The 24472-nt window shown below is 33.9% G+C and overlaps 4 protein-coding genes across 4 annotated transcripts; all 4 read left to right on the top strand.

Moving 5' to 3' along the window:
• The first annotated feature begins 1082 nt into the window (after positions 1-1082).
• LOC121228106 (ethylene-responsive transcription factor ERF054) lies at positions 1083-2051 on the top strand. Its single transcript, XM_041111247.1, has one exon. It carries the CDS (start codon positions 1083-1085, stop codon positions 2049-2051), a length of 969 nt encoding a protein of 322 aa, XP_040967181.1.
• Positions 2052-5699: 3648 nt separating this feature from the next.
• Positions 5700-7536, top strand: LOC121228220 (protochlorophyllide reductase). The gene is made up of 5 exons (XM_041111532.1): positions 5700-5862; positions 5944-6030; positions 6173-6707; positions 6808-7166; positions 7263-7536. Exons 1-5 carry the CDS (start codon positions 5809-5811, stop codon positions 7416-7418), a joined length of 1191 nt encoding a protein of 396 aa, XP_040967466.1. The 5' UTR covers positions 5700-5808; the 3' UTR covers positions 7419-7536.
• A 3234-nt stretch (positions 7537-10770) lies between these two features.
• LOC121228219 (probable polyol transporter 4) lies at positions 10771-14290 on the top strand. The gene is made up of 2 exons (XM_041111531.1): positions 10771-11593; positions 12470-14290. Exons 1-2 carry the CDS (start codon positions 11377-11379, stop codon positions 13831-13833), a joined length of 1581 nt encoding a protein of 526 aa, XP_040967465.1. The 5' UTR covers positions 10771-11376; the 3' UTR covers positions 13834-14290.
• Positions 14291-15497: 1207 nt separating this feature from the next.
• Positions 15498-17178, top strand: LOC121228218 (bifunctional epoxide hydrolase 2). The gene is made up of 3 exons (XM_041111530.1): positions 15498-15843; positions 15925-16139; positions 16348-17178. The coding sequence occupies exons 1-3, from the start codon at positions 15774-15776 to the stop codon at positions 16996-16998; spliced, it is 936 nt and encodes a 311-aa protein (XP_040967464.1). The 5' UTR covers positions 15498-15773; the 3' UTR covers positions 16999-17178.
• Positions 17179-24472: the final 7294 nt, after the last annotated feature.

The following is a 24472-nucleotide window of genomic DNA, read 5'->3' as shown; positions in this document are numbered from 1 at the left end:
GTCTTAATTTAGTTGACATCAATATTATTGTCAATATAAAAGAATGTGAGTTTGAATACACTGAACTATATTTATCCATTTATTTAAGGTTTAAGTTATTGTAATATTGCATTAATTGGGCTTTGGGGATCTTCCATGGTTGTAATATTGTTTGGACTGTCAGAATTCGGTCTTTAGTGATTGAGTCGAACTCGACTATTTCTGTCGAGATGATTCTTAAAGGAGTTAATAGCTGTCATCCGTTATTTTATATGGTTGAAGGCATAACGTACTTTGTTAAATTTTAAAATTTAATCTTTATACTTAAAAAAAAATCTTACTTACGTAGTTTAAAAATCTCAATCTAATTATTAATATTGTCAATATTTTTTGTCAAAATTTATCAATGTGATATATTAATTAGGGTGTTATCATATGATATGATATATCATTGATATAAAATAAACATAGTAAAAGTGACAAATTTTGATGGGAACTACCGAAAACGATAAATGATTGACTAAGATTTTTAAGTTGAAAAAATAGAAGGATTAAATTTTTAACTTTTAAAGTAAAGAGACTAAATCTCAAATTCTATAAAATTACAGGGACTAACGTCATATTTTAACCAAAAAAATCTGTATTCCTTTCTCTAAGAAGGGTCTCCTCCTCACCCTTGCCTTTTTATAGTTCTCCCGGTTTTCAACTCATCTCTTCTCTTCCACTCCAAAACTTTCTCAAAATTATTGCTGCAAAAAACGAAATCAACACATTATTATGGTTACCATAAATAGAAGGTAAGCACGGAAGTAAAGCTCGCTCTCTTTGTTTTTAATCACCATGGGACAGAGTTTGGAGAATTTTAGGATGGGGTCTATGATCCTGAAAATCGTATCTGATTCTGGGCATTCGATTCATAGGATTCGATATTTAATTCTGGTTCAAGATTCTTAAACATGGTCTCCCCTTTTTCTTTTTTTAATCTTCTGACCAAAATTTGAATCTTTCTCCACCACCTTTTTCTTCATTGTCCCATCTGGAAGTTTACCCCCCAAAATTTTCTTTATATATAGAGAGAGCGAGCCAGTGTTTTGTCAGTATCAATGGCTGATGAGATAGAGAAGGTGAAAGAGATTGCCAAAGGCAAGGGTGTTGATTTTGGGGTGGAAGTGGAACTGGAGAGGCAGCAATGGAAGCCAGTTTTTGATGAAGCTTCCATTTCACAAAGACCTCTTAAGAAGATCCGTAGCCCTCACCATCAACACCACCACCTTGTTCATTCCTCTGTTTCTTATCCTTCTTTGCCATCTTCTAGACTAGTTTTTCCTTTTGCTTTTGATGGTTCTTTTTATCCAATCTCCCGCCCATGGCAGCCACAAAATCAACAACACATGATTTCCTTTAGTCCTCAGCCGCAGCAGCAGCAGCAGCAGCAGCTTCTTCAATACTGTAGTGGTGCGTTGAATTTGAGCCCAAGAGGGGGGATGATGGGCAGATTGGGGCAACCAGTGCAGCCTATACATACTAGCAAGCTTTATAGAGGCGTAAGGCAGAGGCAGTGGGGCAAATGGGTAGCTGAAATTCGTCTTCCTCGAGAAAGGACTCGCCTTTGGCTTGGCACCTTCGATACAGCTGAAGATGCTGCTTTAGCCTATGATAGGAAAGCATTCAAGTTGAGAGGAAAGAATGCAAGGCTCAATTTCCCTGAGCTTTTCTTCAATAAAGATAAAGATACCTCTCCAAGTTCACCACAACCAAACCAAAACCAGAACCTCCCAAAACAAGAACATGAAAGTCCAAAATTGCAGTCTGCAAATATGGAATCGATGTCTCAAGGAGATAATCCTGGCAGTGAGCCTACAACTATTGATATGGTGCAGATGACAGAAGAGGAAGGTGATTCTGGTTCTCAGGCATCCATGTGGGAAGATATGGCATTGGCAGAGGCTTGGTTCAATGCATTCCCAGAAGAATGGGGGCCTGTAAATCCTGTATGGGACGACATAGATGCTGCAAACAACCTTCTTTTACCATCAAACCTTAGTTTCACCAATCAAAACCAGCAAGACTAAAGAGTTTGATCACCAAAAACAACAAGACAGTTCTTCCATTTCTTGTCCAATGAAACTCTTCTTTTAGTGCTATTAGTATTTAGCAGTAAGCAAGTTTTTCTTAAGCTGTTTCTATTGCATGTGTAGTTATAAAATCCAATTGGTGCAGGGAGACAGTTTGGTGATCTCCTTTCTCAATTGGTCATATCCATCTCCAGCTTTATTTTTCTGCTAGGAGCCTGGAGTCAAATCTACCATCATATGTACATTTTGAAGTTACTTAAATTTCATAGTTGTTGAACAAAATTTTAGTATTTTGATACAGAACATTTAACTGAGTTGTGAAATGCCAATCTTGCAAGTAAATGCCAATGGCCAATAGCAAGGCAGATTTTGATTGCTTTTGGCCTACTTTCAAATATTCTAACCATTTATAAATTCAAGTGCCTTTTGAATAACAAGAAACCTACTTTTTTTTTTTAAGGAATTGCAGGCCATAATTTTAATTCAACTAGGGTTATAAAAGTTTGATTGGTTGGATTTTTTAAATAATTTATTACAATTTAATTTATCATCTAAACATCTCTATTCGAACTAATTTTTAATTTTTCTTATTCAATAGTATTAAAAGTTAAAATTTTAAAAGTAAGAAATTTTGTTTAAGGGAGGCCGAAATTAAATTAGAATTTTTACAATACTAAAAATATAATTTTAAATAATTAATTAAAATTTTATTATTTTCAGGAGGGTAAAAATATAATCTTATTTTTATTAATTTAAAATTTTAAAAAGCTAAAAAGAAAAAATCATTTTAGGAAGCTCAAGGCTCTTGCCAGTTCCGTGGATTCGCCTTTGGCCACTGTATCATATTTCAATTGATAGAATCACATTAATTTTTACTAATGCCACAAATAATCAAGTGATTTGTTGATAATATTAATATTCATATAATTATTCATAGATGTTTATTACTATTTATAATCTTCAACTTATAAATTAAAAGATAATAAACATTTAAAAACAATATTTCAGTTTAACAAATATATTTAGTATTTAAAACGAACGGTTAGTATTTAATACTCTGATAGTATATTTTTTTATGAATAGTTTTAAAAATTTGACTCGTTTCTTTTTTTTAAAATATTATTTATTATATTTTTATGAGATACTTGCTAATCACTAATCCTATCTGTGAAGTCTAAAAACTTCACTGATAATATATTAAATATTTTTCACATTTTTAATAAAATAATTAAAATAAATGGGAATAATTAAGTACTACTAAACCGACAGCACATAGTTTGACTTTTAATAAGTTAGTATTAAATCTTAATCTTGTGGTTAAACTTTAGATAACAGGAAGGGGAATCAAAGTTAAAGCAAAGCAAAGCAATACTTAATAAAATTCAGCGTTAATTAATCATGGAATCAAAGAATTGGATTTGAAGATAGGCTTTGATTGACTGAAAACGGTGGTAAGAGATGGGACCATCCACCGGCCCATGACTTCACCGTTTATTACTTTATATGTTTTGACGGCTGGATAATGATGAACCAGAGTTATTATTATTATTATTATATAAAATCATATGATTAAAAGATTTTTTAAAAAATATCTTAAGCTTGTAGCATATTTTAAATATATTGGAATCATGTGATTATTATATGATTTTGAAAATATCTTAAGCTTCTTGCTTTATTTGTAAATTAACTCACATTTTGTCTTATTATAAACAAGGGCGAAGTTAAAAAATTTTTGTAAGAAAATCAAAGTTAAATTGTAATTTTTATATTAGTAAAAATATAATTTTACTATTTTATAATTTTTAAATGATTAAATCAAATTTTTATCATTTTAGAGGTCAAAGTGTAAATTTACCTTTACTAATTTAAAATTTTAAAATTTTAAAACTTTTAAAGAACTTAAATGAAAAATTTTCCATTTTAGGAGACCGAGGCCCCTACCAATCTCGTAGCTGTGCCGCTGATTAAAAAATTCATCTCTCTCCTTCATTTTATAAGAATTAAAAAAAAAAGTATATACTCTAACTTGACAAAGTTTGATGATCTTATATTATCATATTTGAGAAATTAATTCAATTAGTGATAAATACATAAATTTGAATTGTAGATTGCTTGTTGTTATATATAAATTAATAAACTATTAATTTTTTTTGCTAATTTAGTGTTTATTATATTATAATACACTCATGAGATTGGATGAATTTTTTTTAACAGTTTTTTTTAAAAGAAAAATTGATATAGCAATTAAATATAAGGTAAAGTTATGATATTAAATTTTATAATGTTTTGAGTTCAAATTCAATCACTTACAAATATTATTCTAGATTTCATATTAACAAAAATATTAAGTAATAAATATATTCTGTTGTTGTTGTTATTATAATATCACACTTGCTAACGATTTGAGTGAACAAAAAATTATATAATAAATATATTTATTAAAAATGATTAAAATCTAAATAGAGCATTAGATGAGATGATAAAGTTGAAATCTAAATTTATATGATTTTTAGTTCAAATCCCTAAGTTTTTATTGATTTATAAAATAAAAATTAATACATAGATTAACCCTTAAATTTAGTAATTTTTTTGGAATCAAATTAATTTTTAAAATTGACATGCGGTTAACATCCTTTGTTTTTTTTTTCAACAATTGGATGATGTGACAAAACATCCTCATCTTTAATTATTCTAAAAAAATTAAATTTAAAAATTTAAAATATATAAAATTGAAAAATATTTTTAAAAAATTCAAAAAAATTAAAATTTTTAATAATAAACAACAAAAATATATTTAAACTTTTAGAAAATCACTAAAAAGTGAAAACATAAAAAATTCAAAAAAGATGTTAATTTCAAAATTACAAAAAAAATTGACCTTTTTGCTTTTTAATTTCTAAAATATTTTTTTGAATTTTTGTAATTTTCTAAAATTTTAACTATATTTATTTTTCTTTCTTTTTAAAATTTTCAAAATATTTTTTGAAATTTCTATTTTTTTAATTTTATCTATTTTTAATTTTTAATTATATATGCATATACATATATATATATATATTCAGTTTTAAAAATTTTATTATATATATTGCTTATATATTTTCTAAAAATTGTTCATTATTTTGAATTTTAATATATTTTGAATTTTTAACTTTTTAAATAAGAAACATGGCATTCCCTTGTTTGTCAACTTGTCACATTCTAATTTGAGCACATCATCCAATTATAAAAAACAAAGGATGTTAATTGTATAGACTAATTTATGTAACGAATGTCAATCTTAAAAATAAATTTGATCCAAAAAAATGTCTAAGACTTAATTTTGAGAAAAGTAAACAAGTTTAAGGGCAATCCATATATTAAGCCTTTATAAAAATATGAAAATAAAAAAATATTCATAAAATATAATTTAATTTATAAAATCAATAATCATTTTATTATTTCACAATTGAGTTAGTACCCGATTAACTCAAGCATCAACTCATTAAAAATTAAACCCAAATAAAAATGCATATCTCCTTCAACCCATTGGACTGGTTGTTGTTGCCTGTGAACTCCGGGCCAAAAAGCCCAGAGTGTGAACTTGGAAGAGGAATCAGAAACAAATCCAAAACTCGAAATCTGATTGGATAATGGAAGCTGACATGGCGCATTCTGTCTGTCAAGATGCCTTAAAAAAACCAATCTTATCTGCCTCTCTCCAATCCAACAAACAACATCAGTATACCCATCAGATTAGCTTAGCAGTAGCGGGTTCATGGCTCTCCAAGCAGCTTCATCGCTCCCACCCACCATCTCCATTCACAAAGAGGTCAGTTGCTATCTACTTTCACTTTCTACAAAATATACCCAAACATAAGCTCAATTAGCTTTTTTTTATTGCATCCTACAGGCCAAATCTAATGCTTGTCTTAAAGAGACAACTCTGTTTGGTGTTCCATTTTCAACCCATTTCAGCTTTCCTCTTCATTTAACTCAGGTGAACACCCAATTATCCTTCTGTTCCTTAATTTTTTATGGGTTTCATGTTAGAGTGTTGATAGTGATAGATGAAATTATTAGCAGATGATTGTCATAGTTTATAGCTACAATTTGGTACACTGAATGGACTTCAATTATAGGAACTCAGGAAAAAGGGAGTAGCTGCCGGAATTGTTCGAGCACAAACAGCTGCTACAACTCCGGCAGTCGATCGGGCTGCTCCACAAGGGAAGAAGACCTTGAGAAAGGGTAATGTGATAATAACCGGTGCGTCGTCCGGTTTAGGCTTAGCGACGGCCAAGGCTCTTGCCGAGACAGGGGAATGGCATGTAATCATGGCGTGTAGAAATTTTCTCAAGGCTGAGAAAGCTGCTAAATCGGTTGGCATTACGAAGGAGAATTATTCCGTGATGCATTTGGACCTTGCGTCGCTTGAAAGTGTGCGGCAATTTGCGAATACCTTCCGTCGCTCGGGCAGGCCGCTTGATGCTTTGGTTTGCAATGCTGCTGTGTACTTGCCAACTGCTAAGGAACCGACTTATACCGCCGAAGGGTTCGAACTCAGCGTCGGAACAAACCATCTCGGTCATTTCCTCCTAGCAAGGCTACTCCTAGATGACCTCAAGCAGTCAGATTATCCTTATAAGCGTCTCATTATTGTTGGTTCAATTACAGGTACCAGTCTATATCTCACTATTGAAGTTCTAAATACATTTCACTATTGATGTATTTTGGAAATCGATAAATCGTAATCTTGCTCTCAATGCGATTCCAGGAAACACAAACACATTGGCCGGGAATGTGCCACCGAAAGCTAACCTCGGGGACCTTAGAGGTCTTGCAGGAGGCTTGAATGGAATACAGAGTTCAGCCATGATAGATGGAGGAGATTTTGATGGTGCCAAGGCATATAAAGACAGCAAAGTTTGTAATATGCTCACCATGCAAGAATTCCACAGGCGGTACCACGAGGAAACCGGAATCACCTTTGCCTCCCTTTACCCCGGTTGCATTGCAACAACAGGTCTGTTTAGGGAACACATTCCATTGTTCCGTCTTCTCTTCCCACCGTTTCAAAAGTACATTACGAAAGGCTATGTTTCGGAAGAAGAAGCTGGGGGCAGACTTGCACAGGTCAATTAAAACATGTCATTCTATGTTTACATGTACAGTTATAAAATACTTACTTACATAGTTGCATATGAACCAAACAAGCATTTTCTGTTGCAGGTTGTGAGTGATCCAAGTCTTACAAAATCAGGTGTTTACTGGAGTTGGAACAAGAACTCAGAATCATTTGAAAACCAGCTTTCAAAAGAGGCAAGCGACGCGGAGAAGGCACGGAAGTTGTGGGAGGTTAGCGAGAAGTTGGTTGGTTTGGCTTAAATAGGCACCGAAATGAGAATATATAGACAAACTATAAATATAATTTACCTATGTTTCCAATTTTGTAAATGCTACAGGTTTTGTTCTTAATTACAAAACACAGAAAGTTATCCTATTATTTGTCATTTCTATCAGCTAAAACATATGGGAATTGAAGCTTTTGTCAATTATTACTGCAGTTTCAACCAAAGCATGAGTAATCTATGAGGCAATAAACCAGTGTATTGTACATGATAGTGCATAATTTTCATTGTACATATCTAGAACTCAAAGCAAACATGCATTAGGGTTAATTCAGCTCTTCATAATGAAGGGATCGAGATTTTCATTCAAGTTAAGAGATGAGTAAAGCACTACCCTTGGTAAAAGAATTCTACATCAGACAACAAAAACAGAGTAAATTTCAGTAGAGGCTGCTCACAGTATACCACTGTCTGGATACCCTTTGAAATGCTTTTGCCATTGTGATATTGGCTTCCTTCTTGTAGCCACGTCTTGACTCGGTACATATGGCAGCAAGCCAATGTTGAGGGTATTGTGTATTCTACTTCACAGTTTAGGTCTCGTTTGGTACTTCCTCTTGTGGATATTCCCCTTGTGGAATATTTTTAAAATATTTATAATTTTAATACTTCAGCGGTAAAGGTGTATTAAAATTCAAATTGTATTTTGTCTCTTTTACTCAAAATATTGGTAAATTAGTCTCGATACGCTAGATCAAAGATCAATTTGATTCTTTTTATTACAAATTTCATCTATTTGTATTGTTAGAAACTAACATGATTGGCAGAATAATTATATAATGACATGTGACATGTCATGTGTACGTTATGCTGACATAGAATAACCAGTTTTTAATAGTAAAAATTGATGAAAGTTTTAATAGAATGATTAATTTACTCTTTAATCTACTCTACATGGACTAATTTGTCCATTTTTTGAGTAGAGGGGCAAAATGCAATCTGACTTTTAGTACAAGGGTCTCCTTGGTACTTTTACCTTTCAATAGTTACAATTGAAAATGTTACAAGTGACTCAAAAGTTATGTCATTTGGTTATATTAACCAAAAGTTATTACTATTTATGATGATAAGTTATATCTCTTGTTACTAAAAATTATGTTGCTTAATTATTAACAAAATGTCATAATTATTCAAATGGATATATATTAAATAGTTAGGCTTATTGCTAAAAGATTTGAGAGTTATTGTAAGACTTAATTCAAAAATTACCCTTAAACTATACCCATTTTCTCAACCTAATTCTTTATTTTTTGTTAGAACTTTAGTCTTGCGTTCCGTGCAACTTTAGGCGATCTTTTCTATGCAAACACGCCTAAGTCATCCTAACCATCAAACAATTGAGGATCCGCAAAGAATTTCTCCGATGCACCAATTTATATAGCGAGAGCTACACTATCAAAAGAAGGCATAAAAGGAACAGAAAGCCAAAGAAAATTATGCACAAAGGTGTTTGAGTAAATGCTCTCAATTGTATTATTTTTCTCTCAAAGAATACAAGAAACAATGAAAAAATGAAGTGAGTTACAAGTGAAGGGAGGCCCTCTATTTATAGTTGAGTTCCCCAAAACCGATGGTCTAGATCAAGTTATATTGATGGACGAGATTAGCCTATCCCTTAAATCAATAGATTTACAAGATTACATAATCAATTTACATAATTAAATCCTATCTAATATTACAATATATGATTCCCCACTATATTCTAAAATTAGTTCCCTTAATTACCAAGGTACCATATATTCATTAGTGTGCCACCTAGGCTTAAATCTGATAGGTTTCTCCAACAGCTCTTTGAATCAGGTCAATTCTTATGGGTCAAATGATTCTCATCTAAACGATAGACCTTCATGGGATACATTTAGTGCGGTTCGTGACACTAGCATGAACCTTGGCCCCTAAAAATGAAATATTTTAGTTTAATCCCTCTAAAAATAATGAAATTATCAAATTAATTTACGGTAAAATTGCACTTTAAACCTCCTAAATATGAAAAAAATTACTTAATCTCTTCAAAATAATTTAATTATAAATTAATATATAATAAAATTACATTTAAATTTTTTAAAAATTTTATAATTTAATCCCAACACTTCTAAAAAAATTTCTGGTGGGAGAAACCAACTCAAGTTTGACAAATTTTATGTAAAAATAAAATAAAATAAAATTATCGTTTATATCAATGAGGTATTAGTTGAAATTTCAAAGTGCTTGATGTGAGATGGTTGCTCGGTCTGTTATTTCTTTGTAATAATAAAAAAAAAGTTTTAAGATGCTTAATCTTTTAGGTTTAAATCCTAGCATTTGTACATTTTTCTTTTAAGCTTAAATTTGTTTTTTAAATAAATTTATATAAATGTATGAAAAGATAAAAAGTAGCCTATAATTATGTTTATTAGTTGTTAGTTTAATGTAACATTTGATATCTAAATTTAATATTTTTTTTAATTTGATATTTAGATTTTTTTGTCTAATTTGGTATTTAAAGTTGATTTTTTTCCTAATTTAGTACGTAATCTCCCTTTTTTTTTTTGATTTGGTACCTGAACTTGTTAAACGTTATACAAATTACTCCAATATATTAACAATGTTATTTTTATGAGATAGCAAAAAAAAATATATAATTGACATGTGGTAGATGACATGATATTTCTTTTTTGTATTTTAATGTTTAATTACTTTTAGTTTTATTTATTAATTTAAAATAATAAAATTTTTATATTAGGTTTTTAAATTTTTTTTTCTTATTCAATATTAATCCATTAAGCATAGCTCAATACATAATTTTTTTAACACAAATTCCCTCTAATACTTAATATATTTTTGTAGCATAACACGAATTTTTTTAACATCATTAGTGTTTTGGGGTAATTTGTATAATATTTAACAAGTACTATTTTTGTAGCATAACACGAATTTTTTTAACATCATTAGTGTTTTGGGGTAATTTGTATAATATTTAACAAGTACTAAATCTAAAAGAAGCTTTGATACCAAAATAGATAAAAAAAAAGTTTAAGTATCAGATGTCAAATTGGGCCAAGAAAAAGTTTGGACAGCAAATTAAGAAAAAATGTCTAAATTTAGGTATTAAATATTATTTTTAATAATATAGATATTTTTAGTTAGTGGTATGATATTTATATTGAAAATTATAAATTCTAGGAAGGAGACCCATTCCACCATAAGTTAAGGCGAATTTCAACTTTGCGCGTAAATTGAAGTCTCAACTTGTTCCAAATTCAAAGCGTTGAATTTAAAGAAATATCCCAAAAGAGGGGGTTTTGAGAATTAATCACCATGCCTTAATAGGATTGAAACGTATATGTGGACTGTTGGCCTGTAATTCTGAGTAAAATCCCAAATTCGAGCCTTTGATGGTGAAAATAATGTCAAATAATCATGTCTTCCATATTTACAAAATCAAATTCAGATACTTCCAACTCATTTATGCCTGAAAGTTACCTCAGGATGTCTTAATAATTCACCTGTTGCTTTGGTAAGATTTGTGAAGTGTGAAACGTGTTAATAAAGGAAATAATGGATGAGAAAATTCTATCATAAATTTATGGCAGAATTGTGAGGGGAACTTTGCATATGTTACACACTTTAGGGCTGTATTGTTTCCTTTTAAACATCACCAAGCCATTGTTTTAGAATTTAGACCTTGTTGATGTTGACTACTTTTATCTTTTATTTTCATTTGCATATGTAAGTAAGCTTTGTTGGAGACTACTAAAGTGGCTACCTTTGCTTGGGTGATAAAAGAACAGGAAAAGGACCCACCTGTTCTTAGACTTTCATTTTCTTCCATTCTGGTTTTAGATCTAAAAAACCCAATTCATGGTTTAATCCTTGTTGTGACCAAAAAGGAACATCCGGGTCTGTTTTGCTATTTTTGTTCTGGTTAGGGAGAGGAATTGAAGGAAAGGAGAGTTATGGGGTTGGTTGGTGTCCAAGAAAATGGTAAAGGTGAAATGGCTTTGTCTTTGGGGAACAAGAGCAAGTACAAGAGAATGGATTCTGAGCTATCTGATGATTTTGATGATGAGGCTTCAAATCATTATAATGAACTAGAGAGGAAGAAAAGTATCAGGAAATATGTTCTTGCTTGTGCTATTTTTGCATCTCTCAACAATGTTCTTCTTGGCTATGGTAAGTTTTTTCTATTTGCTTTGGTTGCTTCAAAATTCAAGCCTGTTCTTTTTTTCTTTCTTTCTGGGATTATTGGAATTTCCATGGTTTTCTTATTTTTCTTTGTTGACCTGCTTGAATTTGGTAGGAAAATAATTGTTAGCTCCAAATCCTTGAAATGCTATGTTCTTGTCATTTTAAAGTTCATTGAAATTTGTTTCATATGGCACCAGATACTATACGCACACAAAATCATCAATGTTTTCCGTTTTCCTAAATTATAATGGTTAGATGAAAAGATCCAACTTGAATAAAGATTATGGTCAAACCAGGATTTAGCATCCCTTGAAAAATTCTCCATTTAGGCTCAGAATCTATTTCTTTTGTTCTATCATCATAAGCACATCTTAGTTTTTGTACCTTGTGTATCTTATTATTGCCCGTATCTTCATTGAGGATCCATTTTGGGGCTTGAAAATTGTTAATGGAGATCATGGAGTTGAACATTCAGGATAAACATGTTTTGATGTTTTGCTTGCTTATTCATTTTGTAGTAACCTTAGACTTAATCCACAGGGACCGAAAGGCTGTTACATGGATAACGGAAACTTAATTTAATCAGGAAATTCAGTCTTTGATATTTAGTCAGTGCAGCATTTACAACTTAAGATTAGTGAATTGATTTTCAAATTCAGTGCACAAGTTCTTACATGAGAGCTTCACACTCAATCCACCAAATTATCTGAATACTGTAATCTGTGATTTAGGAACATTGCCAAGAAGTCTGGTTGGTTGCATTGCTTTGATCTTAAACTTTGTCACTGATCCTCAGTATGTGTACCACTCATAACCTGTTTTTGTACACTTCGCAGCTAAGGATTTCTCTTTTATGTACAGATGTAGGTGTCATGAGTGGAGCGATTATATTTATTCAGGAAGATCTGAAGATAAGTGAGGTACAAGAAGAAGTTCTCGTTGGGATTTTGAGCATCATTTCCCTTTTGGGTAGCTTAGCTGGTGGAAGGACATCTGATATCATTGGTAGAAAATGGACAATTGCCTTTGCAGCTGTTATATTTCAGATTGGTGCAGCTATTATGACATTTGCACCTTCATTCCAGATACTAATGATAGGACGAGTTTTGGCTGGGGTTGGTATAGGCTTTGGAGTCATGATTGCTCCGGTCTATATTGCTGAGATATCGCCAACTGTCGATAGAGGCTCTCTTACTTCCTTCCCTGAGATTTTCATAAATCTAGGAATTTTGCTTGGTTATGTCTCAAATTATGCATTTTCCGGACTTTCAGTTCATATAAACTGGAGGGTGATGCTCGCTGTTGGAATCTTGCCTTCAGTCTTCATAGGATTTGCACTTTTTATCATCCCTGAATCGCCAAGGTGGTTGGTAATGCAGAACCGAGTTGAAGATGCGAGATCTGTGCTATTAAAGACAAATGAAAATGAGAAAGATGTGGATGAGAGGCTCTCGGAAATAGTAGCAGCGGCTGGAATGTCTAATGGAGAGAAGAATGAAGAGAAAGCTGTATGGCGTGAACTTCTAAGTCCTTCTCCTCCACTTCGTCGGATGCTGATCACGGGATTCGGAATCCAGTGTTTCCAACAAATCACCGGAATAGATGCAACTGTGTATTATAGTCCTGAAATCTTCAAGGAAGCTGGGATTGAGAATAACTCTAAGCTTCTTGCTGCAACAGTTGCCGTGGGTGTTACAAAGACCGCTTTTATATTGATTGCTACATTTCTTGTGGATAGAGTTGGGAGGAAGCCCTTACTCTACGTGAGCACAATTGGGATGACGGTCTGTTTGTTAACCTTAAGCCTTACCCTTGGTTTTCTGGGTCACGGGCAGCTTGGAATTGCACTTGCGGTCTTGTGCGTTTGTGGTAATGTAGCTTTCTTTTCGGTGGGAATGGGTCCTATTTGCTGGATTTTGACATCAGAAATCTTTCCATTGAGGTTGCGAGCTCAAGCATCTGCTCTCGGGGCTGTAGGTAACAGGGTATGTAGTGGCCTAGTTGCCATGTCATTCCTCTCTCTATCTCGTACAATTACAGTGGGCGGAACCTTTCTCCTCTTTGCACTGTTGTCAGCTCTTTCTGTTCTCTTTGCTTACAAATGTGTTCCGGAGACGAAGGGAAAATCATTGGAACAGATTGAGTTGCTTTTCGACAATCATAATGAATGGCAAGGAAGTGAAGTGGAGATGGGAGACTCCGAGCATCTAGTACAGAAAGCGTGAGTAATTGGGGATTGACGGCTCACTTTCCAGGTCGAAACTTGCTACTTACGGTTTAATGATTGAAGTGGCAAACCCATAACTATACGAAAAGTTCCACCATTCAAAGCTAGCATTGTGCATCAACCTGCAAGTGTCGGAGAATGTTTACTAGCACCCTAAAAATATGCAACTGGAAGCTCTAAGGAGGAAGCATAGTGCCATTGAGGTGCATCATTACAGTCAGAAATCATGTCTGAAGTTATTTTTGTTCTCCATATCGGTATACGATTTTATTTGTTTCAAGATCCAAGTGAATATAGTAGTATTCGAGCTAGACATATACTTGTATCAATGTTTGATTTCTTGGGACAAATCTTAAATGGATGGAATAGAACATGTTTGTGACTTGTGTCTCATCATGTTTGTACCAGACTTAAACTCATGTTAGAAATTGAACCATCTTTTTCTTCTCTGTGAACTTCAGTGCTGAGAGGTAGGCCAATGAATGAAAGGCCAATGAATGAAACATACTTTTCAGTCACATGGTTGAGTGAGGAAAAATTAACAAGCTGCAACAGAGTTACCCCATCCTTGTCGTTTGGTATGAAAATCTGAAAGGCAAACTGCAAAATGGAAGATGCTTTCTATTGTTTTTACGTTATAAGATAATGGTCAATTTTTGAAGTCGACCCTCATACTATGCTGAAATAATGTTTTTAAAAAAATTACATCAATATTTTAATTAAAATAGTGAACAAAATTAACTATTTAGACTAACTAATGAGATTCTAAAGTAGAGAGATTAAATTATGATAAAGAGTAAGGTACAAAGATAATTATCATAATTAGTTTGAATTGCTATTTAAAAAAAAATCCGAATTGGTATTTTAACACAAATTATACTAAATAAATGAATAGCTCAAATTTAAACATAATAAAGGGATTAGAATTATAATACGACTGAAGACAATCTAAACCTTAACACAATCATTCTCAAAATATATTATATAATTTCTTTTAAATAATCGACACTATACAATATAATTTTTATAGATTTATATATAGCAACTATTGAATTTATTATTCAATATTGATTGATAGTGCATATAGATACGAGCCAAAGAAAATTTATTACTTGATGGCATTCTTTTATTACTTGTCACAACCTTTCACTTCCTTTTCTAGATTATATAACAATGGTCAAATATTAATTTTGGTCTGTGTATTATACTTAAATTTCAGATTCAATTTATATATTTTAATTTTTAATATAATTTGGTGCCTCAATTTTATTATGATTAATTTATTTTAATTGAATTTTAAAAAATTAATAACACTATTAAAATTTCCTATCAAATTCAAGTCCACTATAATGTCATTTTTTGTTACATGGTCACCAAATAACTACTCTTTATAATTTCAAAATGTCACACTAGTGAATTTAATATAAATTTAACTGTGTTAATAATTAGATCTGAATTTTTAAATTTAAAAAGTAGATTAATTAAATTCATGAAAATAAAAGTTTATGGATTAAATTTTAAAATTTTAAAAAAATATAAACACTTATTTAACCTTCAAATTTTACTTTATAATTTGATCACACCAGCTTAATTGGATTAAAGCTTAAATCATCATTTTATAACTTATCCGTTGCTCGGGAAGGAGTTTGTAAAAAACAAAGAAAATTGTATGAATAAATTAAAGAAACATAAAGATGGTGAGACACCAACAAAATCCAAATGGTCAAATATAGATGGAATCATTATTAATTAATGGTGCAAGACTATTAAATACGTCTAAGGCTAGTAGTTGTACCTTTAAAACGATATTTATTGATTTTAATAGTGAGTGGTTCTAAGGTACATCATCATCATCTTCGTGAACTCCGATAATCTCATCCCAATTTCCTCCCCAGCATCACTCTGTTTTGTTTCTTGGTCAGTTTCCGTTATTAAACAATGGAAAAGATTCAGCACAGCCATGTCCAAGCGCGAGGATTAAAGCTTCACGTAGCCCAAAGTGGAACAGGTTTGAAGTATACTATATAATATAAGATTGGTTGATGTTGGTTCCATTGGAATTAATGGGATAATTAATGGTGTTGTGCAGGTCCTAAGGTGGTGCTTTTCCTGCATGGCTTCCCGGAGATTTGGTATTCATGGAGGCACCAGATGATTGCTGTGGCTAATGCTGGTTTCCGAGCAATTGCTTTTGATTTCAGGGGCTACGGACTCTCCGACCACCCACCGGAGCCCGAAAAAGCTAGTTTCAAGGACCTTGTCGACGATGTTGTTGCCCTTCTTGATTTGTTGGGAATCAATAAGGTAACCATTACTTCATTTTTCTTGTTTGTTTGTATTCTTGCCTTGCAGAATATCTGCCTTTTCTTCATTCTTGATACCAAATTCAAGATTTTTGTCTCATTTGTTTGGCCGGAACTGAATTTAATAAATCTGTAGTTTTAAAATCATGTTGCATTTAGACATTAATTATGCAAATTAACTTTTAACCATATGGAAAAAAAACATATAGGTTTTTCTTGTTGGGAAGGATTTTGGAGCAGTGCCTGCATTTATGGTAGCTGTTATCCACCCTGAAAGGGTGTTAGGTGTCATAACACTAGGCATTCCTTTCCTTATACCTGGTCCTGTTGGTATCCAATTTGATCTCCTCCCCAAAGGCTTCTACATATTAAGATGGGCAGAACCAGGAAGAGCTGAAGCGGATTTCGGCCGATTTGATGTTAAGACCGTTGTAAGAAACATTTACATTCTCTTCTGCAGAAGTGAGCTACAAGTAGCTGGTGAAAACGAGGAGATAATGGACTTGGTTGATCCATCTACTCCACTGCCACCATGGTTCACAGAGGAGGATCTTGAGGTCTATGCAACTTTATATCAAAATTCTGGTTTCCGAACCGCATTGCAGGTCCCCTACAGGTGCTCTCAATTGGATTATGGTATAACCAATCCAAAAGTGACAGCTCCATCATTGCTGATAATGGGGGAGAAGGACTATTTTATGAAATTCCCAGGAATGGAGGAGTACATGAAGAAAGGGATAGTGAAGCAGTTTATGCCTAATCTGGACATCACTTTCATGCCAGAAGGGAATCACTTTGTTCAAGAACAACTACCAGAGCAGGTGAATGAGCTCATCATCACTTTCCTCAACAAAGATTAGCAGCATTTGATGCGAGCATTTGTGTGGTACAAAAGAGTTAAATTGAGAAGAATAAGCGTCCTTTGCTAGTGCTAATGGTCAAGCTTTAAACAGTGTATGCTAAGGGCAACTTGCCTTGTTACACTCTGATCTTTTGTTTTTGTGGATCTGTTCACATACCCAGAAACATATTATGGGAAACATGTCTATCTCAACTATTTTCCATGATTTGGCACGAAATAATTGAAACTTAAAAACCTGATTGATGTTCACACAACCTTTTAGAACTAAAATATGGAACTACTTAGTGATAGAATCTTGGTAAATCGGAAAACTCTAAAGAAGAAATGAAGAGGAAGTAACTAAAGGTATTATTCTGTATTACTTAACTTTTTATGCAGTATACATACACGATTTACATACAGTAGGAATAAGCCACGATTTATATACAGTAGGAATAAGCCTAATTGCTGCTAACAACCCTTTAACAAAAATACCAACTTGTTAACTGCCTAACCACCTAACTTATCACTTATACTATAACATTCACCTAGCTTCCTCGAGTGATAAGACCCGAAGAAGATGACGAAACCGAGTAAGCATAGACACGGACAATGGTTTAGTGAGAATATCCGCCACCTGGTCACAGGCTGGAACTTCACCAACAACCAAGTCACCACTAGCCACCTTTTCTTGAACAAAAAACAAATCAAGTTCAACATGTTTGAATTTGGAGTGAAGAATCGGATTAGCTGCAATAGCTACGGCACTAGAATTGTCACACCACACTGTCGGGGAATCAATAGGACAGACTTGTAACTCTGCTAATAGAGAGACCAACCAAGCAATATCACTAGTGGCCGCGGCTAAACTACGATACTCAGCTTCTGCCGTAGACCGAGAAACAACTTGCTTCTTCTAAGAACACCATGATATAGGTGTATGACCAAAGTACACACAGTATCCCGTAGTGGACCATCGATCATAAAATCAAGACCCCAGTTGGCATCAGCATAACCGATTAAAGACAGTCTATCAGACCGTCGAAAAACCAGCCTATGAGAAAGAGTACCACGTAGATACCGCAAAATACGTTTTAACGCTACTATATGTATAGTAGTGGGAGCATGCATGAACTGAGATACCCGATTAACAGCATAAGCAATTCTGGTCATGTTAGCACTACATACTGAAGAGCTCCAGCAAGACTACGATATTCAGTCAGGTCAGCAAGTCGTTCACCCTCATCCTTAGACAACATGGATGAACTCACCATTGATGCGTATGAATAATTTTTGGCATTCTTCATAGAACTTCGATGAAGAAGCTCTCGAATGTATTTGCGTTGGCATAAGTGAAGACTGCCAGAGGAAGATCGACTTACTTCAATTCCCAAAAAATAATAGAGATCGCCCATATCCTTTAAAGCAAATTTGTTGTGTAACTGCTGAACAAAGCAATTTATTGCGGCAGATGAATTGCCAGTGATAACAATGTCATCCACATAGACAAGAACATAGAGAGCAAACTTAGAGGAAGATCAGATAAACAACGACTCATTCGATTTAGACAGAGCAAAGGCAGTAGAAATAAGAAATTGCTTTAATTTGTCAAACAAGGCATGAGGAGCTTGCCATAAGCCATACAAAGCTTTTGTCCGCCGACATACAAACTTTTCACCATTTGGACCAGTCTAAACATAGCCGAGGGGTTGCTATATGAAAACTTCATCAGTCAGGTATCCATTCAAAAAAGTATTATTAACATCAACTTGTCGGAGGTGCCACCCTTTTGTCACAACAATAGACAGAATGGCTCGTATAGTGGCAAGTTTGACAACTGGACTAAACGTCTCATTGAAATCACAAGTAGGTACTGTGAACAGCCCTTGGCTACTAACCGTGCCTTCCGTCGGGCAATCGTCCCATCAGGATTATTCTTTGCATCCAATCGTTATTATTTGAAATCACAAGCTAAGTTCCCACGTAGAATTAGCGATTAAGGCATCGAATTCATCTTGAACTGCTAGGCGCCAGTCTGGATGAGCAAGTGCCTCCTCAACAGAATTTGGCTCAGAATCAATTTTATCCATAGTTAAAGCCTTAGGTTTAAAGATCCCAGCTTTAGGCCGAGTAACCATAGCATGAGTATTAGTAGTGGAAACAGTAGGAACAGTAACCGGCTCAAGAGAGACCAAAACAACTTCAGTAGATGGAAGTACGTCCCGTGCTCCAGACCCCAATTCATTCATCGAACCAACTGGAATATGTTCTGGAGAACTACATGTAGCAGAGAAATCAGAATGAGGCGTCGCACTCGTATGACCGACCAAAGAGACCCTAGTTGCAGGCTCAGAAATTCGATTAAGCTTCGTAGGAATAAAGGACCGAACAACAGGGACATATGTAGTAGTACCCAAAGAAGACTGAGCACCGGAATTAGTAGATACAGGAAACAAAAATTGAGACTCATCAAAAATAACATACCGAGAGACAATTATTTTACCATCTGGTGTTAAACAGTAATAACCCTTATGTTGCGAACTATACCCAAAAAATGTAGATGGTTGTGACTGAAAATCAAGCTTATGAGGAACAAAAGGACGTAAGTACGAAAAGCAACAAACCCAAACACCTAAGATGATCATAGGATGGTTCATGACCAAACAGAGCTTGATACAGTGACGTACCCTTCAGAATCGGAGTGGGTAGACGATTAATGAGATGAATCGCACTGCAGAACGCATAGCCCCAGTAATTCATAGAGAGATTAGCCTGAGCTAGAAGAGTGAGACCAGTCTCCACAATGTGTTGATGTTTACGCTCAGAAATACCATTCTGTTCAGAGGTGTAAGGACATGAAAGACGATGAAAAATCCCATGGCTCGCTAGAGCAGAAGCAAAGGCATGAAACTCACTGTCTCAATCACTCTGGAATTTTTTAATAGGCTTCCCAAACTGAGTGAGTATCATTTTCTGAAACTGTAAAAAACACTCTACTGCTTGAGATTTGCGTTTTATCAATAAGCCCAAGTAAATCGACTACTCATGTCAATGAATGAAACATAATACAAATTCCCTAAACAATGAACAGAGGCCGGTCCCCACAAATCAGAAACAACTAATTCAAACAAGTCAACATATTTAGTACTAAAGTGGGAAAAAGGTAATTTGTACGATTTTCCTTATTGATAGGCTATACAAACATTATCAAGATATCTTTTATTGCAAATAATTTGGCATTTGTCAAGAATAGTTTTTACAATAGTAGAAGAAGGATGACCAAGCCTTTTATGCCACAAAGTAAAAAACATCACCACCCATAGAGCAATCTTGAAAAGCAACATTGTGAACAGAAGGACGTAGAACAGTTGATCCTGCTGAAAAATGATAGAGTCCATCACGAACTTGGCCCCGCATTAAGATTTCCTATGTCTGGATGTCCTTAATCACACAATAAGATAGATGAAATTCAAACAATACGTTGTTATCAGTAACAAATTTAGACACAGAGAACAGATTTTTCCGGATGCTTGGAACACACAAAACATTTGATAGATGTAGTAATTTCTTCTATGTAGGTATAGTTGTACTCCAATGGATGAAATCTTGGTGGATACCCTATTACCCATTAGAAGAGAGGAATTACTTGTATATGGGTTGGAGGCATGTAAATCGGAGGCATTTTGACACACATGGTGAATAGCCCCTGAATCTAGGCACCAAGACGTGCTCCCTACCGGAAACGGAACATAAGAATCAGAATTATTAAAATTTGAATCATAGGCTGTGGCATCGGAATAGTCAGAAGCATGCAACTCAGAAAGCCGGGGTATTCCAACAAATTGAGACGAGTCATACTGAGACGAGTCAACATCAAATACATGAGCTCGCAGTTTTGTCCACCACGGAACTTCAGGAGCAGTGTTTGGCAAAGGCTTATCAAGATTGACACAATTAGCATTGGGCCCAAATAAATTTTGGCCATCATTTAGACAAGGCCTGAAAATGCCACGAGGCTCAAAATTGTGGCCTGCATTGATCGGCTAACGTGCATTACCAGCCACACCCAATTTAGCGGTACCATAATACTGACCCATGGATCGAGCAGTAGATCGCCCAAAATCACGCCCATACGGCCCATCAGTAGTTGGCCTACTACTATGCGACACAAAGGTATTTGGCCCAAGTGGCACATTAAGTGCATATGGCCCACGTGGAACCACATTCTCTATCCCCACATTCGGTCGAATAAAATGACTCAGAGACCAATTTTGACCATTTAACCAATTTTTACAGTAGTCATTTGAGATCCCAGACGCTAGCCCTCCTTGGTGTGCCACCTGTGCTACCATCAGCAACTGTTCATCACGGTGGTACCTATAGTAATAACGTTGAGCAAGGTGACCATATCTACTACAGATCTGACATTGAATTCTAGGGAGAAAACTTTGACCACGACCACGGACAGAGGAATGGCCACCACGGGAAGAGCCGTCCTCCACGTGCCACGGAGACCATTCCATGAATTTCATAGCAACCATCACATCCTGAACGGATCACATTTGACGAGCTTCGCACTCAAGAAGAGCATCAACAAGACGCTGGAATGGCAACGGAGCCGAGGTAAGCGAATCAGAGGACACGACGGCCTTAAACTTAAGCAAAAGACCCGCAAGCAAAGCCGTCGACCTCTCAGCCTCCGAAATCTGAGAACCAAACGCTGCAAAAAGAGCACACAAGCCTTTGATTTTGTCAACGTAAGATCGGATAGAGAGACTACCTTTCTTGAGAGAATGAAATTCGTGGCGAAGGTGAGATTGCTTCGTACTCGGGTCAGCAGCAAATAAGTTATTCGCCATGAGCCACACATTGCTTGTAGTTCGTACGTCCGTGAAGAAAGACAAAAAAGATGAACTGATGGTAGAGAGTAGCCACGAAGTGAGAAGGTTATCTTGTTGATTAAAGACAGAGGCAGATGGATTAGCAACAAGCGTGCCATCGGATGCTTGAACGAACCTCGTCGGAGCAGACAAAGAGCCATCAAGAAAACCGAGTAAATCGTAACCAGCAAGAATAAGTTGTACATGCTATTGCCACTATATGAAAGATCCCTCGTCAAGCTTAACAACTTCATGTCGAAGAAATGAGGTAACAACTCGATCATCGGTGAACACAGAGCCACTAGGCTCAACGGAGTCAGAGTCGGTCGAGTGCGTGGTAGCCATGCCCGAGAATCACCGAGCGACTAATACTATGATAGAGTCTTAGTAAATTAGAAAACTCTAAAGAAGAAATGAAGAGGAAGTAACTAAAGGTATTATTCTGTATTACTTAACTTTTTATGCAGTACACATACACGATTTATATATAGCAGGAATAAGTCTAACTGCTGCTAACAACCCTTTAACAAAAATACCAACTTGTTAACTGCCTAACCACCTGACTTATCACTCATACTATAACACTTAAAAGCTTTCATGTTTAGAAAGAGAAAGGATTGCATGAAATTATGATTCGACTATTGGAAAGGAATAGAGATAAAGTGGAATCACAGTTTTATATGCCTTCTCTATTTAGGGATTAGCATTCAAAAATTTTGAGAAAATTGATTATATTTTTATTCTTTTAAGATATTTAATTTTTTACATATAAAAATTAATTTTCATACATGAGTCGCGCACAATTTAATTATATGTAATAATTAAAATATATTAAATTATTTTATAAATTTTATGAATAATATGCATATTTATATATGTTGGTCTCTGAGTTCCACCATGTGCAATTGTCGTGTGCAAGTTTTAGCCTAATCCAATTAGTTCAATTTGTTAGCTTTAGTTTGGATTGTAATAATTTTTAGTCCAGTTGTGCTTGTAATTGTTTGATTCTACTTTGTGATTACTTAGACAATTATTTTCAAGATTCGAACTCCTATCTTTTCTTGAGAGTGCAAATCTTATCACTACACCTAACACTTTTTGATATATTATATCATATTCATATTATATTAATTATGATTTCATATGTTAAACATATATTAAAAATGCAAACTTGAAAATAATAAAAATGAATTTATAAATTAACACATGCAAAAGTAATAAATATCACTTCCATTTTTTTTTTACTAAAAATTAGTTGGTTCATTTATTAAAGTAAACTTAGAAAATAGAGAAACATAAAGTAAAAATAAATGACTGGAAAAATAGATAGGCAAATAGAAAAGGAAAAGCAAACTCATCCTCTAAAGAAATGAGCCCTTTGATCTCCCTCGAATCAGAGATTAAATATCAATCGATAATCCTTTTTCAACTTAACCATAATCTTGTCTTGAAAGAATAAAAGTCAAAGAAAGTAAACTAGGAAAGCACCACTGTCGATGGTAAATATCCCCAAATCAATGCCAAAATCAGAGTCTAAGGAGGGTCAAGAAACCTCCAATCAATGGCAGCAAAATGGACTTTCCAAAGTGCATCCTCCACCCAATACCAGTCGCCGGATCTTCTCATGCCTTCTAGAGTCATTGCATTCGCCGTTTGGTTTCCATTTCGACCAAGGAAGTTAAAACGACAGGAAAGGAAGTTTCCGGCCAACACTTTCGCATCCTAAGTGAGTGAACTAGTTTCATTATTTGTCACATATCATTAAAACATCATTTCATTGTTGTATACGTTCTTTTGTGTCCATAATTTACTTATAAGATTAAAGTATAAATTTATTAGTACTATTTTGTACTTAGATTAAGTTTGTATATGTAATAGGATTTACTTAGCTATGTATTTATTATATTAAAATTTTATGAAAAAGTAGTGATCATGTATTATATTATTATTCATGTGGATACAATTTACTTGTTATTACCGGGCAATGCTAAGAGTTGAATTCTTAAAACTTATAATAAACTGATTTTCTTCATCTATTCTTCTCTGTATAGCCTTGATACAAATATTGTGATATTTCATGCATTGTAAAATAAAGCCAAGTAGAAAAGCAAAATCAGGTTCATTTCACTTGTTATTGACAACTTCATCATACTTTCATTGGTAGTATAACCTAACCTATTCTAAAATTTAACATAATTTGCAATGCAATAAATTTGATATCAATTATTTCCTTATATGCTTTTGGACCTTTTTTTTTATTGATTTCTTTAGAAGTTTTTCTTTTTTTTTTTTGAACATTTTATCAGTTATTCTAGGGTGAGCTTCTAATTTTACTAAATAATAGTATCGATTTTTAGTACTTTTCAACATATAACTAACTTAAAATGCACCATGATATCATGAATTTTTTTTCATTTTATGGCATATTTGATGTAATGTATATACGATCAATAAAACAAGTTTTATACTACATTCAAGAAACATATTTACCTACCTAATTCAAGACTAGCTTCAATTACTAACACGATGATCGGTTGTTGAACGTCAAATTTGATCACCTAATTAATTAGTTTCAACATGTAATTTCTTGACTTTTTTTGGCCTATATATATA

This window comes from Gossypium hirsutum, chromosome A04 (genome assembly GCF_007990345.1).
Source record: "Gossypium hirsutum isolate 1008001.06 chromosome A04, Gossypium_hirsutum_v2.1, whole genome shotgun sequence".
NCBI lineage: Eukaryota > Viridiplantae > Streptophyta > Magnoliopsida > Malvales > Malvaceae > Gossypium > Gossypium hirsutum.
This window is presented reverse-complemented; position numbering and strand designations above follow the sequence as displayed.

What these genes read in the sequence shown, in the direction of transcription:
- LOC121228106 (XM_041111247.1), top strand. Translation starts at nt 1,083, where the DNA reads ATGGCTGATGAGATAGAGAAGGTGAAAGAGATTGCCAAAGGCAAGGGT.
- LOC121228220 (XM_041111532.1), top strand. Translation starts at nt 5,809, where the DNA reads ATGGCTCTCCAAGCAGCTTCATCGCTCCCACCCACCATCTCCATTCAC. An exon ending in TTCCTCTTCATTTAACTCAG is followed by an intron (nt 6,031 to 6,172) that starts GTGAACACCCAA and finishes CTTCAATTATAG; the next exon opens with GAACTCAGGAAAAAGGGAGT. An exon ending in CTGGGGGCAGACTTGCACAG is followed by an intron (nt 7,167 to 7,262) that starts GTCAATTAAAAC and finishes TTTCTGTTGCAG; the next exon opens with GTTGTGAGTGATCCAAGTCT.
- LOC121228219 (XM_041111531.1), top strand. Translation starts at nt 11,377, where the DNA reads ATGGGGTTGGTTGGTGTCCAAGAAAATGGTAAAGGTGAAATGGCTTTG. An exon ending in CAATGTTCTTCTTGGCTATG is followed by an intron (nt 11,594 to 12,469) that starts GTAAGTTTTTTC and finishes TTTTATGTACAG; the next exon opens with ATGTAGGTGTCATGAGTGGA.
- LOC121228218 (XM_041111530.1), top strand. Translation starts at nt 15,774, where the DNA reads ATGGAAAAGATTCAGCACAGCCATGTCCAAGCGCGAGGATTAAAGCTT. An exon ending in CGTAGCCCAAAGTGGAACAG is followed by an intron (nt 15,844 to 15,924) that starts GTTTGAAGTATA and finishes GGTGTTGTGCAG; the next exon opens with GTCCTAAGGTGGTGCTTTTC. An exon ending in ATTTGTTGGGAATCAATAAG is followed by an intron (nt 16,140 to 16,347) that starts GTAACCATTACT and finishes AAAAACATATAG; the next exon opens with GTTTTTCTTGTTGGGAAGGA.